Below are 18,008 nucleotides of genomic sequence, written 5' to 3'. Positions count from 1 at the left end.
CACTATAAGTTCAAATAGATACAAATATTTTAAGTACAAAGTAATAAGCAAAATACACCGACAACAAGTATAGTAGTAGCTTGAGTGTTGGTTGTTGGAGCAGTTTTCGGTGTCATAGAGAACTTCTTGGAGCAGTGTGTGAGTACGAAAGTCGGAGCAATTGTTTGTATGAAGTTGTTGGTCGAAGCTTCTTTTATAGGCATTTTCATGCGTCTAGACCACCCCGGGCGCCTAAACTAAAGCCTATCCGATCCTGCTTCAACGTTGAATTATCCACCTCCAGGTGCTTGGACCACCCCTAGATGCTTGGATCGATGTGTGGCTGTACCTTGGCGAAGCTCTATCCTTCTTGTCTCTATCCAATCCTGAGCACTTGGACTCTGACGTATGCTGACCAATCGGAGCATGTCAACTCAACTTCATGCATTGCTAAGTTTGACCCAATCTAGATGCCTGGACCCACTCTGGGCGCTCGGACCTCCAGGCGCCTCGACTCTTCCGATGTGTTTGGAAATCCATTTTCTAGCTAACTTGTCGTTTCAATTTCCTGCAAGATATATTAGTCTAAATAGTAAAAAAAAAAACTCTATAAAACAGAGTTAGCACATTAAAAACAAGATTAATTTATGATTTAGATCATGTATCACTAAGACCAGGATCTAGTTATGGTCTCAACTTAGACATCTAAACTAGATCTAAGTTAGACTAGCGCCTACAACTCCACTGATCTCGTCCTCACTGGATCACTCTCCTCTAATGCTTACCTCACTTACCATTTGCCAACTTACTCGACTCTTGATCCACCGGGTCTTCCTACCATATGTCCCATTTGGATTTCAGTCAGTTGTTCTATTTGAACTTCAGCTAGTTGTCAGGTCCCACAAACCCAACTACACTTCCTATCAGATATCAATCTATCTGATTTTCCTGTGTTAGTTATCAATCTAACTGGACTTTAGCCTAATATCAAGTCTATCAAGTTTTTCAGTCCTGCATACTTGATAAATAGGTTAAATCACAAGTCTAACTTTAACCTTTGTCATGTATCAAAATCTGAGTTTGAAACTGTACCAACATATTTTAAAATAAAATCCTAAAAGATAAAGCCAATGAAATTGAAAAATAATGATTTTAATCAATAAAATAATGATAAAATGCAGTAAAATAATGACAATTGACAACCCAATGAAATCATCAATTTTGTAAAACCAACGCGGCAATGTGTAATGCTTTGGCAATTGACAGCGAAGCCATGACATTCTTTGGTTGCTTGATGGCGGCCACGACAATAAGAGTTGGGAGGCGAATGCAAATAGGTTACAGTAGAAAAGAGAAGAAGAAAGTATTAGAGATTTAGGGTTACTTACCCTTGAGTCCCAACTGTTATGTAATATCCTCGGAGAGATATGCATATGCCGTGAGGGTTAGTGTGGCCGTGAGGGCCAATGTGCCCGTGCTGATGTAGTGGAGTCACTCCACGTCTTCACGATTGGACATCGAGCGGTGCGCCTATACGGTGTCGTTGGACAGTGCATTGTTGGAGATTAGGAGGAGTCGAGCAACAGGATATGCAAAACAGAGAATTCAATATTCCACTTATTATTATTTTTTAGGTCGGTAGGGTTGGGCTATAGCCCAGTATAATCCTCGAATAGGTCAATCTCTAGTCTACCCGTAGCAGGGGCTGGCTAGGTCATAGCGGGTTAGCCATTTGGCAGGGCGCGCAGGGTGAGCTGACACATCATCTTGGTAGATTAGGAAATTCCCAACCTAACTTAAGGTGAGTTGTGAGTTAGGTGGGCCAACTCACGGGTCCACTTAAAAATAAATAAAAATAGAAATATATATAGAAAAGATAAAAAATAATAATTAAGTTTGGGTCATAGATTAGGCATGTCAAACCTACTAGCTCATTTAAATTAAATTTTGGAGATTTTTTTTTCTCAATCAAGCCAACCAAGCCGCTGTGGGCTGACACATGAGGGTCGTGGGCCGACCCATGAGGGTCGTGGGCCCAAGCAAGCATGCTCGCCTGGACCCATATTTAAATAAATTGATAAAATTTTAACTTAATCCCTTTAAATTGTTTGGTGGGACGGGTCAACCCAATAGACATAATCTAAATTGACAGCTCTAACAACCATACTCCCAAAGAAAATCGACAAAATTCCATTTGATCAATTAAAAAAATAGAAAAACTTGGGAAAAAGTCATAAGGACGTCTTTTTTTACCGAATCGTCAAAGGGCGTTTGATGTTAATTTTTTTTTTTTTTTATCAAAATGAAATCTTCTCTCCTGTAAAATGACACAACTATCCTCTAATACGATTCTCCTTAAATGTCTCCCATCCAAATTGGACATATTGTAGTAGGTATGAGACCGAAGCGACTACATAGTTATAGCAGCTACGATTTCGTAGTTGTTACAACTAAGCTATCACACAGTTGTAGTAGCTATAATTTCGTAGCCGCTACAATATACATTTTTTTTAAAAAAAGTTAAAATTGTTTGGAGTCTCTGAACAAAATTTAGACGATATTTTTTTTAGCCTAAAATTAGACAATTATGAGTTCCACCTAAAAGTTAATTGTAGATATCTAAATGAACTTCGATTTGATATATTATATGTCCTGTGGTTTAATCTGAGTTAAAAATTATAGTCTCTCAAAATTTATTGTTTAACATGTAGTAGCTACGATTTTATAGCTACTATAACTGAGCTGCTACATAGTTGTAGTAGCTATAGTTTCATAACTGCTATACAATGGTAGTAGTTATAAAATTATAGTTACTACAACGTGAATGTTAAACTTTAAATTTTGAGAGGTTGTAACTTTTGACTTGGGTGGATCAACAAGTAGGGGTGTAAATGAGCCAAGCCGCTCGTGAGCTATTCGAAGCTCGATTCGATAAAAGCTCGTTTGAGCTCGTTTAATAAGGCTCGTTAAGATAAACAAACCAAGCTCAAGCTTCACAATATTCGGCTCGTTAGCTCGTGAACATGTTCGTTAAGCTCATGAATCAACTTTTAAATAAAAAAGTAATAGTTTTGATATTGAATTTATAGATTTTATACTCTACTTATGAAAAACATAGACAAATATAATAAATTTATTTATTAGAATAAAATTATAAATTTTAACAAGAGTATTATAATTTTTTTAAAATATATAATTTAGTTTTAAATTTATAATTTATATTTATTAAGCTCGTTTAGGCTCGATAAAAGCTCGAATAAGCTCGTGAGCCATGAATATATTCGTTAAATAAAGCTCGAGCTCGACTCGATTATAAACGAGCCAAACTCAAACATCCAAGAGTTCGGCTCGGCTCGGCTCGATTACACCCCTATCAACAAGACATATAATATATCAAATCGAAGCATATTCAGGATCTACAACTAATTATGGTGTGGAACCTGTAACGAACCAAGTTTCAGCCTCAAAAAACATCATTAAATTTTTTTTCGAAGGCTCCAAATAATTTGTTTAAAAAAAAAATAAATTATAACAGATATGAAATCGTAACTACTACAACTGTATGACAATTTAATTGTAACATCTACGAAAACTATAACTACTATAACTGTATATCACTTATGGATTTATAACGATTACAATGTGTCAATTTTGATAAAAAAAAATAAAAGAGCATTAATAATAGGAATAAACTACTATTGTGTAATGAAAGATAATTGAGTAAGCAATATCTTATTAAAAAAAAAAAAGAAAGTGTTTTTAACTTTTGCCTAAAAAACTTTGGAATTGCTCTGGTTTGGTGATAACTTGAACCCTTAGACAAAATACCCATTATATGAATGAAAAATTTGTTCTTAGATGATGACACTAATTCCAGCTAGTTGAATGAATATTGATAGGTGGAATTCTAAATACGAACTGCATATCACGTTCATGTATTCATCCTGAAGCTGCTTTTGGCTAGAAGAGCTTGCAAAAAGTGAATAAAAAGGCATAAATATTGGCACCCGTTATATGTCGAAACGCGTACACCACATCAGAGTAATAGCATACAATTTGACGACTAACGTACTGCACCACAAAGCCAAACAGTTTGAAAACACGCAAGAATCGAAGAGCTGGAAGAGGTGCGATTTTAATGTGATCTCCTCGGAGTACAAATCACAGTACCGATCTAACAGAACGGAGCTTTAGTATGGCTCTATCCTTAGTTTTTCACATACTTCTCTACATAAGCCTGCAAAACATTGAGAAAACACCAGAAGGTTAATCTCGAGTCAATTTAACTAAGATCTTAGACGGGAGAAATTGATGACTGAGAATAACTGTGCAATTTACCTGCACCAGTTTGCTGAGTTTAGGTTTCGAGTGAGCCAAATAAATATCAATTTTCTCCTGTGTCTGAGGTATATTAGGGCTTTGCACTGAACCAGTCACTTTATCTACTACTTTCTTAACTATCGTCTTGTGAGCTTCTCTGTTCAATTGGCCTTCCTTCCATGCAGGCTTCAATAGATCCTTCACAAACTCCACAAGAGCAAATTTAAACATCTTATTTCCTTTTGCGTCCTTGCTTTGTCTGTTATCTCCATCACCACCAGCATCTCCATCCTCCAAATGAGCTTTATCCTCGTTCTTCCCCTGTTCTCTCATTCCCGTTCCATTTCCTTTTGTAGGATCACCCAGCTCAATCGGCTTGGTATCATTGTTTTTGATCTTACCAAGAGGGTCTGTACCAGACACATGGCTTTCCATTTTAGGATCAACAAGGTTAGTGATCTCAAGCTTAGCAGGTACTAAATTACCAGAAATGGCACCATCTTGTATGGGTTGAATAGGTGGTGCTACTACAGCTGTTGCAGGGAGCACAGCAGAGCTTGAGCTTGAATGTTGTGACAGTGGCATTCCGAAGGTACTGACATTTAGAGGAGCATTTCCAAAGAAACGTGCTAAAGATGCTGAAAGGTCAGTAATCCGTGCTGCCTGCTCACTAGTTACTACTTTGTTAGAGATGACTTGAGCAGGACTAATTGGAGATTGTTCCATTTCAGATGCACCTGCTTTCCCAGGTATCTTTTGTGAGCTTGTCTGATCATTATCTGATTTAAAGATGTTGCCTGATGGAGACTCCATGGAAGGATTTTGCTTTGGTGTAGCAAACATGTGGGGATTCTCTTGAGTATGGACAGTCAGCGGTAGAGCAGGATTCTGGAGACTCTGGCCAGGAAAACCAATGTTGGCAGTGCTCAGTCCATTAAGAGGCAAATTATTTGCATGAATATGAACACTGGGTTGCACATTGTGCAGGCTTTTCCCAATCATAGGCGATAGAAGGAACTGAGTAGTTTGCGCACTCAGATTTAAGTTTTGTTGGCTTTGTGTGTTATGAGGAGCAATATGCTGGTTCTTTATGGGATGTGGCAGAGATAGTCCAGACTGACCGTGCATGGTAAGATTTAAATGTTGTGCATCTGAAGGAGTCAGTGGAACAACAAACTGACTTTGCCCATCTAGGGGCACTGGATAAACTTGGTGTATTTGCTCATTCATGGACAGTGGAGCAACCTTAGGATTCTGGGTACCAGGGGCAAAGGTTTGTGGATGCATTTGCTGAGGAGCTATGAATTTACTTGGTCTACTCTGAGCAAAACTCTGTCCGATAACTGAAGTCACAGAATTAATATCTGCTTTTCCTGCACCCCAGTCAGAGATTATACTCCCACCTTCCTTGGGTAACATCTCATTGCTGCCAGGATTCTGTTTCATATCAATATTTTTGGCCTGCTCATGCTTCCCAGAGACTCCGTGAATCTGTATTTGAGAATCAGGTTTTAGATCAACTTCCTGATGTAAGGTTGGAGAGCCTACATGTGGTTGCTCATGCTGATGCTTTTGTTTAGAATTTTCCCCCTCTATAGATTGACAGGCAACAGAACCACCACCATCATTACCATGATCCCAATGAGAGCTTGAATCCATGTCAATTTTTGGATTGCCAAAGTTTGACGCAGCTTTTGATAAACTATCACCAGTATCTTGGTCATAATCCCATCTTCTAGCATGCAGCTTGGCTTCTACAATATCAGCCTGATGTGAAAACTTGCATGTGTGGCCACGGCGACAACGCCCCTCAGCAAAAAACTTGCATGGCGCATCATTCACCCTGTGAGGTTCAGTCCTCTCGCTAGATGCATCTGTACCCCTTCTATTATAGTTATCATCTCTGGTTTCATCCTTCACACTCCATCCACCATGAGAAGAAGCCTCATGATGAAGATAACGGCATGATGAACCTCTGTGGCATCTGCCTTTAGTAAAATCAAAACACAGCTCGGTGGACCTGCTATCTCCATGTAACTCAGGTCTCTCCCTCTCTCTGTCATAGTGACTCCTTTGCCTATGTAAGGGTTTATTTCGTGAGCAATCAATTTCATCCCTCTCTCCAGGATAACTTCCCCTTTCAAGATTAATTTCTCTTGAATGAGTTTTATACCTCTCAAACTCCCCACGACCACCATTATCATGAAGGAACCTGCATTGGCTGCCTCTCCTACAATGACCAACTGCAAAATCTCTACAAGTTGGAGCCTGCCCTCCCAGTCTAATTCCTCTACCAGATGATCTTTCGGACCCACCCCTATGGTAAAAAGGGCTACGACTGCGGTTGTGACTGTTACTTCGACTCCTGCTACGGCTTCTGCCCCTGCTCCAACTCCTGCTCCTGCTCCTGCTCCTGCTCCAACTCCTGCTCCTGCTTCTGTAATACAAGTTATATGCCATAAATGACATTTTAACCAGATCAGCAAGGTATTTTAGAACAAATAATTTACATACAAAAATAAAAAGGTTTAAGATGGCAACAGCAAGTACCTGCCTGACCTAGTCCTCCCAACCCTAGGAGAGATATTATGACTATGACGCCTCCATTCAGTGAAACCAGCAGACATGACTGAACTATGTTTCTGATTGGAAGTTAAATCCTGGTCGCCCATCACTCTACTGATTTCCATTTCTTTTACTGTTAGCCTTTCATAATCTGGTTTATTAAATGGGTATTTTGCTTCATCTTGTTCCATGTCAACCCAATTCAGAGGTTCATTCTTGTGAGAAAAACCTTCAGATGGTCTCTTATTCTCATCTTCCTGGGAAATATCTCTTCTAAAAGTATCATCGCTTTTCATATTAGGTCGTGTAGGAAATTGTTTGTCATCATGACTTATAGATCTCAGACCCGTTTGTGATTCCGATTTCTTAGAAATATCTTCCGTTTTTAAAAAGTCACTATTTTGTGCAATTTCACCTGGAGAGTTAGGTTCAGTTATCACATCCCATTTGGAAATCCGTCGTCTTCCGTTCTCAGTCATTTTACTAACATAGAAGAAATCCGACTCTTATGCTTCTGAGTGGTGCACTGATAAACAACTGAGTTTGCAGTCAAAATATATTAGTCACAACTCAAGTGCTGGGATAGTTCAGAGTTTTCAGTCAAAATGTAGTAGTCATGGCTCAAGTGCTAGGATAGTTCTGCAAAAGCAACAAAAATCCATCAGTTCAACCTATAGTAACTTAAGGATTCAAAGCAATCAATAAAATGGTTCTCTAGTCAAATTATTATGAGATGTAAATGGTGATCAAATCTCCTTAAATTAGGTTGGAGTCTGAAGAAAGAGTTATTACACCTTGCACTAGCAAAATAGCTGAAAGTGATGATCTACTAGCTAAGGAGCCATGGAAGCAATTATTGACTTATTTAGAAGGCCAACAAAAATGCAACAATTGATCCTGCTCAAGGCTACCAAAGGAGCCACAGGAAAAAAACATTTATACCAAAATGAGCGGCAAGACTATGCCAAATGAACTGAAAATCCTACACATATTAAAAAAAATACCCAACATCTTGGCAGGAATTTGATTTATGTTATTTGTAGCATCCATTGACTACATTTTAAGGCGCTTATAAAAGTTAGAAACTTAGCTTACTTTTAAGCGTCTGATTCCAGGTCTCAGAATATGCCTAGTGAAAGTTTTACCCTTACAAACTTACAACCTTTCTTTTTCTCTTCCCCACATTCAGAACTACAAGCCTACAGGTAATGGGCTAATAGTGTGTGTGCACACCAATGTGAAATCAAGTAGCATCATGATGGTATTTCTAACCAAAGTGATCTTCTCTGACAAGCCAACTTACCTATTCGATTATTTGCATATTCTATCAAAATTTGGGAAGTTTAACAATAAAATCTTCTTCAATTTTGCTTCACACATCTAGCAAGAAAGAATTAAGTTTTTGTACCAAGGGTCCAAGGTAAATCAATTTCCAGTCAACAGATTGTAGCATCAAAATTATAAATCTTAAAATTACAAAGTAGGCCACCAAAAGTGATGTGTTTTGTTATTTCATTTGTTGTCAAAGATTATTAGTTCAAAGAAGAAATTGTGCTCATTCCTAATTTTCTAGGCTATCTCAACTAAACACGATAAGAATCTCATATTTATAGTTCCATAATAAGCTAAAGCCACTCTTAGGGATACTATTCTCTGCAGATTAATGCAGCACCTATATTATGTCAACTGACAAGCACCAATCCACGTAACTTAAAATTACAAGTCCAATTAAATCACAATTCTAAATATTAATAGTTCTGTAATCCGCTGAAAAGACTCTTAGCAATACAACTAGTTGTTGCAGATTAATGTCAACTGATAGACATCAATCCATCGAACCTAGAAAACAGGCACTTACACTGCCAACAGACACTGGAGTAGAGAAAAACATCTATGCAAATGATCATGTATCATCAGAGTACAGATCAATCATTGTTGGCCAAATTGATATAATCATTTTGGATGTAGGAGCCAGCCATCAAGGACAAATAGATCAGAAATTTTTTGCAGCAAACTTGTCACTAGCACTTTTTTGGGACGCAACATTTGTTCAGCAAAACCGTTCACCGACTATTTCTTCCCTTTGGTTGAAAAACTTTTAAGTTTAAATAAAGATAAATGGAATGAAGCTAAAAATAAAATTTTTAAAAAAACTTTGATTGTTAACAAGGCGGCACAAATGAAAATGATATATTAAGTACCTAGTCAAGATAAACACAAATTTAGCAATGGTTATAGCAAACATAACATCCACCAGCTAATAAGATATAGCAAACCCTTAAACATAGACCATAATCTACACAGCAATCTCCTCCAACATAACTAGTGCCATGCTAACAAACTTCATCAAAAAGATTTACAATCCACTACGTTGGAACTTCAATCTTTTCCAGAATTTTCATCTAAATAACTACTAAAAGGCACTTAGGATTATCAGCAAATGACTGAAATCATGGCAACAACGGATATTATCATATTCCTCAATCAAAAGCAAGTGCAAAAAAAAAAAGAGAGTCAAAGACATTCATGTATCAAACGCACGTATCTTGTATGAATTAAATACCAATCTGGGAAATTTGTTTTTTGATTTACCACGACACTCTTATAGCAACAGATAATCATTAGAAAGCTTCAGAAAAGATTTGCACTCTTAGAACAAACACTACTTAATGTGTTTTCGCTCAGTGTGTCATATTGAGTGGTGTTAGCTCTTTTCCTGGTAAGATATGGAGTATCACAATTCCCATTTCTCACCTGATCACCTAGATAAGGTAACGCCTGGTGGAAACTGGGCAGAACCTACAATGGCTAAGTTACTGATAAAATAAAAAGGAAGAAAATGAGATCTAGTTTCATAGGACAATCAATTTTCCCCACTTTCAGTCACTTTATATCTGAAATTGCTCTGTTTTCAGTGCAGTTCCTCTAAATTTTGGCCATGTATTTTGGAGTTTAATAAAAAATAAAAAAATAAAAAAAAAATAAAATTTGATAATCCCAATTAACCTCATTGACTATCTCTGAGGGTTACCGGTCCGGTCCTACGGAAGTTTTCCACCGGCCACCAAAGTATATGAACTGTCCGACTTTAAAATGTAAGGACATTATCCAATGAAAGGTGGCTCTTGATGTCTTGGTGGAAGGTTATTATACTACAAAATGGATCTAGTATTGATCCTTCCTTTGCATTAGATCATTCACTAATTTAGGTTCTAGGTTCTAATTTCAATATAGAGAGAATAAAATAAAGGTCAGTTCAGTGCATGAAATTCCTATCCACGCGGGTCCCATGAAAGAATCGGACCACATTGTAACATTAAAATATAGCGAAGAATTCAAAATTCTCTTTCAATGAAAAGGCATCATGTCATTCAAGATAGTCGTCAGTAACATTAAAAAAAATACTTACTATCAAGAGTAAAACTGATACAGGTTGAACCTCATACATGAGCATAAACCAGAGTAAAAGGTGATCAAACATGCGTGCAAGAAATTGTCCCACAAAAAAGTGTGTTCGCAAATTCATCAGTGATTGCTAGGCAAAAAGAGGAATAGAATATTAAGTCATTCACGGTACAGAGAGAAGGTAGAGAGAACATATCTTTAATACCATATTATGAGGGGAAATATCCAATTAATTACAGCGTCCTTAATGCATACATATGTTGTTAGTCAACAAAAAATTATTATATATATAGCCCTGATATTACCAGTATTTGCTTTTGGTCCATAACGATATAGCCAATAATTTTCAAAAATTTCACCATATTAGGATCAAGGCTCAAGGATCAAGTTGAGAGTGAATCAATTTGACAGCCTGTGGCAAGTACAAAAGAAAAAATAATCGAGTCGCAGGTCAAACTGAATAACCGCAAGTATACAGAATTGAACCTCTAGCGAGCAACTCAATTTATTTGGATGCAAATCCCAATATCCCAATGACAAAAGGAATCCCTAAAATTCCTCAAAAGTGCCTGATATAGCTTCAGGACTTGCCTGCCACTTTATTATCAAACTGAAAGGTACAGAGCAGCAGAATTTGCTTTTAACTTTGTTAAGCACAAGACATTTGTATATTACCCATCAGATCAATTTACAGTCAACTGTTTGATCAACACGAATATAAATCATAATTACAGCAATATTTGTCCTTAAAGCGATCCTAGAGCCACAGGAGGTCCAAATTAAGATCCCAAAACAGACAATTTTGGGTCAGGAACGCTGAGTCAGGAATGCGAATTGATCACTCGTATTCTAGCAGTCTTCCCTGCTGCTACCGAAAATTCTTTTCTGATCTTTGGGACACCAACAAAAATGAGGTTGAGGCTAGGTTTTTCTCTTCCAAGCTTCCTTTAATGTGCAAGTAAACATATGAGTTTATGCAATACTTTCTTTAGATCTTTGCTAGCTAGAAAATCCTCTACAATCCAAAATGCAAGGATAGCTTTTTGCACTCTTAAGTAATCCTGCAAAGGAGAAAAGACAGCTCCATCAGCCCTCGAGACATTCTGGTAAAATGAAATCACTTTATCCTCCTTCGCAGGCATCAAACCAACTATTTATTTCCTCAATTACATCGGATACTACAATCTTATATTACCAAAGTGTGATGTTTTAATAACTTCTTCATTATGTATTCTTAGTACAGGAATTATATGTTATATAATGTTACAGTAATCTAACAATTTAGTTTCAAACAAAATTGTCAGATTTGCATATGTCTAATATTTCATAACTAAAGAGAGGTTCCCCAAAAGAAGGGCGACATCCCTAACCAATCATGGCAAAAAAGAAAGTAGGAAATCAGTTGTTAAACGTTGATTCTTCTCAACAAAATAACAATAATACTATGTCAGTTGCTAATTACTCAGATACAAAGGAAAAAGGACAAGGATACTTTAGAATGATGTGCTAACGAATGAGCATTTAAATTAGGCAAAACAAAATCATTGGAAAATTGAGTGATTTTACTATGGTTAAACCTAGAGTTCTCTTGTGTTTCCATATATAAACATAAAACAGAATCTAAAAATAGTTAAACTAATTGACAGTATCTTTCATTTCATCCAAGATGAATGTGAAGTATAAAAAGTTGTCATATTGATGAAAACAAAGTGTTTGTCAGAGAGATTTGAGATAGCATGCTCTTAACTATTGAGGTCAGATTATGAAACAATGGAACTAGATGGGCACAATAATGGAAGTGCATAGTGGCACATTATGAATCAAAGAGTAAATTGATCATTTACTCATGGAAGGCAAAGGTCTATCTGATTTGCTAGTTTTATTTTTGGCTTCAAGGCTAAAATGGGGGGACAAACTTGCTTAGGCTCTGATTTTAGTCAGTCAATGGATGGTCAAACAATTCCAGTTGAGAAGGTATACTATGAAATGTGTTAGAAAGAAGCCAATTTTATAAGCAATGTATCTACATCTACTTCTGACTATTGGTTAGCCAGAAATGCAACTCAAATGAAAGAGCTACAGTAAAATTTGCATTTCAAGAAAAGGTTGAAATGGGAAAAGGCAAGTGAATTTCATCATGTTAGTAAGTTCAAGGTGGGTAATGATCAACATGAGAATCAAAGCAAAGCAAAGCAAATCTTCCAATTTCTTGAAAAAAAAAGATCAGGGAAACTAGAATAATCCATAAGAGAGAATTAATCAGAATTTGACGAAGTTGACAGAGATGTTTGCTGACTATTGCAGAGTGGAACTAAACCAGGACACTTTCAATTGCACAATACTTTACAAGTATCATCCACTGTAGGATAAACCAATATATATGAAAAGAACCAAGCAGGGGAATACAATAGCAGGATGAAGCATATAGAGATTGATCAGGCAAATGTAAAGAACCAAGCAGAGCAACTACAATTGGATTACTTTTCTAACCATTCCAATCTAAGGCGCAAGTCACTCTAACTTGGAAGTTCATCATCCTCTGCAACACCACTTAGAACTACATAATCTGCTTAAGCTACTTAAACAACCCATTTGAAACAATGGTGCAATGTTGGATCAACTGATATGCACTTTCAGTAGCCAACCCAATAGCTCACAACAATGAACTGGTTTATAACCTCAAGAGGATATTCAATATGGCAAGTCATCTTGATCAACTATAAATGTTGGTGATGTTTACTTGAGAATATCATGGAGGGCATCCAACATGTGCATGTAGATGGACTAAGTCAACACATCAATGATTTAGATGAAAGTGAAGAGAGCATGAGAGAACGGTATCACCTCCTCCATGACCCCCCACTTCCTCAAAAATGCAAAGGAGCTACTTAGCACTATTAGCTGCCATGTTTGCAAGCAAGATACCAAAGAACCTACTAATCAAGATCATGGTTGTCAAAATCAATCTATACAAATGAGTTTGCCGAGTTGGATAATTGTAATAAAGGTCCATCTTTCCTAAGAAATTGATCATCTCAAAAAGATTGATGAAGAAATTTAAGAACTAGAGATTCAAAAAAAAACCAAGAAATAAGTTAAGCTACACTAGAAAATAAAAGGAATCAATTGAAATGTAGTAAAATTAAGTTAAAAATGGGATCGATTGAAATTTTGTCAAATAAGATTAATTTAGTAACACTCGGCTAATCTAGCCAGCTTTTCCATTGATTGCAACTTGAACTCAAGTGAAAAAATACAGGAAGGAGATAGTATCTGCAACTGACTTGAATCCCAGCTTAAATAGTTTAGCCTTATCACCACTCAAGACTTTTCATGAAATTGACCATTTAGCCTTATTGTCGTGACACTAGCTAAACCAAGCATCTCATCCATCCCTTTCACTCAATATCAATTGAGAGAGGTTATGTCTGTTGAGAGAGAATTTAATGCTTTTTTGAACAGCAATCGCCTCAAAAAACCCTTTGTACATATCAACAATGGAATATTACTTTATGAACATAACAATCATGATGACGAGTTGATGACAATAATAATTGATATTATTGATATATGATATCATGATACCATAATCTAATCTGATTAATTTTATTGTTTATTATTATTATTATTATTATTATTATTGAACATCATTTGTTATATGAAATTATTTTATTTTTCTATTTTTTACATTTTATCAATTATTTAAATTTCAACGATTCTAACAATCTAATACGACTAATACATGACTTCCTGGCCATTCAATCCTGATACTGCTAGCTATTTTAACAACCACAAATGCAGTTACAGAAGGGTTTGGTCATTGAGTAGTTCATCTCTTTTCCTTGATCTCTTTTTCTAAAAACTCCCTATTCATGATGCTTTGCCTTTGCAACTTAATCCACACCCAACCAAATGAAGAATGGAGACATTTGTTATAATTGTGAACAACATCAACAACAAGGCATCAATAGAAAGGCACAGGTAGAACCATAGAATTGGGGCAAGGTGAGATGGATCATGGGTTATGTGGTAAATGGAAAATTACAGTAGAAAAGATGATTGATGGCGTATCAAGTGTACCAAATAAACTCAATCACATCATAGTGAAATTATTGATTTTAATTATAAGATAATGTCGTGTTTATAATCCTTTAGTTGACTGAACAGCACAGGGCTGTTAATGCCATTTTAAAACCATGAGGTATCTAGCATAAAATCAAATGTTTTTGAGGGTGCTAAGCACAATTCATCCTATTTGTTATCTAAAAAATATTTTGATATTGCTTGGTATATGAATAGTGTATTTAAATGATTATTCTGCTCCTTTTATGATTCATGAAAAAAATGCTAAGAAAATTTTTAAAATTTAATAATCTAAAAAATGAAGGGAAGCCTTGGTGCAACGGTAAAGTTGTTGTTTTGTGACCAAAATTGTCACAGGTTCGAATTCTGGAAACAGTCTCTTGCAAAAAACAGAGTAAGATTGCATACAATGGATCATTCCCCGGGGCCCACATGGTGGGAGCTTTGTGCACGGGGATGTACTTCCCTTTTTAATAATCTAAAAATAATTAAAAAAAAGGCAGTGCACGAAGCTCCCGCCATGCGGGGTTCCGAAAAAGGATCCATTGTATGCAGCCTTATCCTGCTTTTTGCAAGAGGTTGTTTCCAAGATTTGAACCCGTGACCTTTTGGTCACAAAGCAAGAATTTTACCATTGCGCTAAGTCTCCCCTACAATCTAAAAAATAATAATGAAAAATAATATTTATTTTAAAATATAAATGTTCCACTTCATTTTTAACATATTTTCTTTAGTTCTAGGTGATCATTTAACCCATGGCCTAATTATCTGGATCACTCACTGTTCACTAGGTAAGAACTCATTCATAACAACCTAGTAAAAAGGTAAAATCTTTAGCATTAGAGTATCATGGTAGTGTATACATCCTGAGCTATAGCTTTAACAGCATATTTTTTTATGACACATTCATTGTAGACAACTGGAAGGCAAAGGTTATTAGGAATTGGGCAATACACTTGTAAGATTAAATCTTAAAAACCCTTAGGCCAATGTGATAATAAAGACATGCTTATCCAAGCACCCAAGGGGTGAGATAAAGATATGCATTATGTATTAAATCTACATAGCAATCAACCAATCCCTTTTTAGTCCAAATGTTTGATTTTGAAAATTCCATATCTAACAAGTCATGCAAATTTATGGGCTCCAACATTAACAATCTTCCTCATACTAAATTAATATGTACCCGTTTTTATTGGCTTAGTTAATTAGCAATTTGCAGATGTTTATTAAACCTAAAATTTGGAATTGCCTAAATGAATTGGATATAACCCAATAGTATATGAATTAGCAGCCTAAAATAATGATTTAGATTTTGATTAAAACAAATTAAAATAATAGATAAGAATTTATAATAATTCATAAGACAGACAACTGTTTTATAGTGTCATCAGCGACAATTGGCTTCCAACAAGAATGCAATAATGTTATAAAAAAAAAGACTATCCATTAGATGCATTGTATTGTCATAGGAAAATGTGGACATCATTATAATGCAACTAAAAGGAAATTCACAAGAGAACTGTCATAGACAGCTTATAGCTAGAAGAATACTTGTAACAAGCAAAAGGAGTCCAACTTATAAAAGAAAAATGGGAACAAAAAATACAACAGCATACCTTATTTGATGCGAGGATAACTGCAAAATGTGATTATCCCAGCATTACTTCAGCGAATCAAGAACCATCAACTCTAAGAAACTCTTTCAGTTGATTAATCATCCTTCTGACCAGGGAAAAAGACACGTTGATGAGAATGAAAATGAGAGGCACTTGGATTTAGGAGATCCAAAAGAAATAGAGAAAATCTATAAAACAAAATGAGATACTTCTTTTTGCAATTAAAGTTATCAAAGAAACAGTCCAACTTTCATGTGCAATAAAACCAGCACTTCCTGTAAACTGTTGCTAGGGATGGTATGTTGAATCCTCATTAATCATAAGTATGGCATTGGAATCACCATGAGAGAAGTAACTAAGAAATGCTAATCTTTGATTTGGATACAAATTTTCAATAATCAATCAAAGCGCCTCAATTGTCAACCAAACCTAAAGCAGGTAGGCTTCCTAACTGACCAGCAGTGGCGAGAGTATAAACAAGAACAGCAAAGAAACATGACAAGCATATTTATGAAAATAGACCCATAAGACGCAGAGCCTGCTAAAATATATTCAATATCTTAAAAATCTCCATCGGACAGCCAGCAGAGAAAACAAAAGTCACCCATGAAGTAATTGCTGGCGTTATCATAGGCTTTTAGCTTGCTTAAGTTGAAAAACAGTAGATTCTTCTTACAGTCAATCAAAATAAGGAAGTATAAAAAAAGAAAATACATAGCATATTTAAAGATGAGAGTAATCAGAAAAAGAGCACGAGTGCTTTTATATAAACCAAAAAAAGAAGAACGACAAATCTTCAGCCAATTACAGCATTGACCATATAAAAGTACCAAATAATAATAAGGTCGGTAAAAAAAAGGACGCAGGACAAAAACACGCAGCTAAACCTCACTTCAACGAGAATAAAAAGAATGGAAAATCAAACATTCAAAAAAAAATACAAAAAAGTAAGAAGAAAGATATCAGTGCTGATAGAGCGAGGGAAGGAGAAGAGAACGAGGCTCACCTGCTATCTTCGTGGACTTCGAAACTTCGGCGCTATTAGCATGTTGATGCGTTGTCGATCTAGCAAAGAAATCCACCTAATCTTCTCGATCTATTGCAGGGTGAGTGCGAGAGAGAGCGGCGGAACGGGAGCGAGCCCAGCAGGCCTCGTGCGAGAAAACTAGGGTTTCGAGTGCGGTAGAGGAATTGGGAAAGTGGACGTGGCGGGCGGGAGGTGGATGGATGATGACTTAGGCACATAAATAAATAAATAAATATATACCGTGGCTAGAATCTAATTCTATGGCGGAAGTGGGTCGACTTGAGTCCACCTAAATCGTTACTTATTATGATCCAACCTTTACCTTTACTAATCCATATCACGACAAGTTAATACTACTCATAAATAATAAAGGGAATTATCATAAAAATAAATTCCTATTTTTGACTTTATAAATCTATATTTCCAGAAATTACCTCAACTTTAATTCTAAACTACTTGATCTAAATTTTACTCCATAAATAAATAAAAATATATTGAGCTGGTCTACTTTGTCAGATCAACTTCTATCGAATCAACTTCTATTGAATCAAACTTCTATGATATTTGGCGATCACCGAGTTGATAACACTCAAGAGGAGCTATGCAAGGACTCCGATGAAGACTCTCGGTGATAGCAACTGAGAGGAAAAGAAATTAGAAGGGGGACTAAAATGAACCTCAGTGAGATCCCTTCGATGCTAAGTCAAATATTTGAGGAAAGTTAAAAAGAGGAAATAACAAAGTAAGAAATAACGATGCTTAATATAATACATTATATTTTTAGTGAATCGAGAATACGATGATTAAAATATGGAGTATTGTCATATGAAATCTTGGGATCAAAATTTGATATGTCCGAGCATGTCTCCCTCATGTTTTATCACCTACACTAATGGTTAGTAGTTATTGATGATTTATTTCTTCCATATTAATCTAGGGATATATTAGCAAAATGTTAGGGATGAAAAAATCATTTTTAATTGTTACCATTATTATCTTATATAGGAAGT

The 18,008-nt window shown here is 36.0% G+C and overlaps 1 protein-coding gene across 3 annotated transcripts; it reads right to left on the bottom strand.

The window, feature by feature from the left end:
• Positions 1-3,959: 3,959 nt before the first annotated feature.
• LOC121997053 (zinc finger CCCH domain-containing protein 55-like) lies at positions 3,960-17,208 on the bottom strand. 3 transcript variants are annotated; one of them, XM_042551268.1, is made up of 6 exons: positions 16,978-17,208; positions 15,972-16,077; positions 6,850-7,503; positions 4,785-6,736; positions 4,318-4,709; positions 3,960-4,216 (listed from the first exon to the last, which is right to left on the bottom strand). In XM_042551268.1, exons 3-6 carry the CDS (start codon positions 7,341-7,343, stop codon positions 4,187-4,189), a joined length of 2,868 nt encoding a protein of 955 aa, XP_042407202.1. In that variant the 5' UTR covers positions 7,344-7,503; positions 15,972-16,077; positions 16,978-17,208; the 3' UTR covers positions 3,960-4,186. The 3 variants fall into 3 exon arrangements, with proteins under 3 accessions (XP_042407202.1, XP_042407199.1, XP_042407201.1); XM_042551265.1 differs by having other exon boundaries at positions 4,318-6,736; XM_042551267.1 differs by having other exon boundaries at positions 4,318-6,736; positions 15,972-16,074.
• Positions 17,209-18,008: the final 800 nt, after the last annotated feature.

This window comes from Zingiber officinale, chromosome 6A (genome assembly GCF_018446385.1).
Source record: "Zingiber officinale cultivar Zhangliang chromosome 6A, Zo_v1.1, whole genome shotgun sequence".
Taxonomy (NCBI): Eukaryota; Viridiplantae; Streptophyta; class Magnoliopsida; order Zingiberales; family Zingiberaceae; genus Zingiber; species Zingiber officinale.
The sequence above is the reverse complement of the archived record's forward strand: the minus strand, read 5'-3'. Positions and strand labels throughout refer to the sequence as shown.

Excerpts from the sequence above, each read along its gene's own strand:
- LOC121997053 (XM_042551265.1), bottom strand. The coding sequence starts at position 7,343 with ATGACTGAGAACGGAAGACGACGGATTTCCAAATGGGATGTGATAACT. Across the intron at positions 6,737-6,849 it reads GGGAGGACTAGGTCAGGCAG|AAGCAGGAGCAGGAGTTGGA; the intron begins GTACTTGCTGTT and ends CTTGTATTACAG. Across the intron at positions 4,217-4,317 it reads AACTCAGCAAACTGGTGCAG|GCTTATGTAGAGAAGTATGT; the intron begins GTAAATTGCACA and ends AATGTTTTGCAG.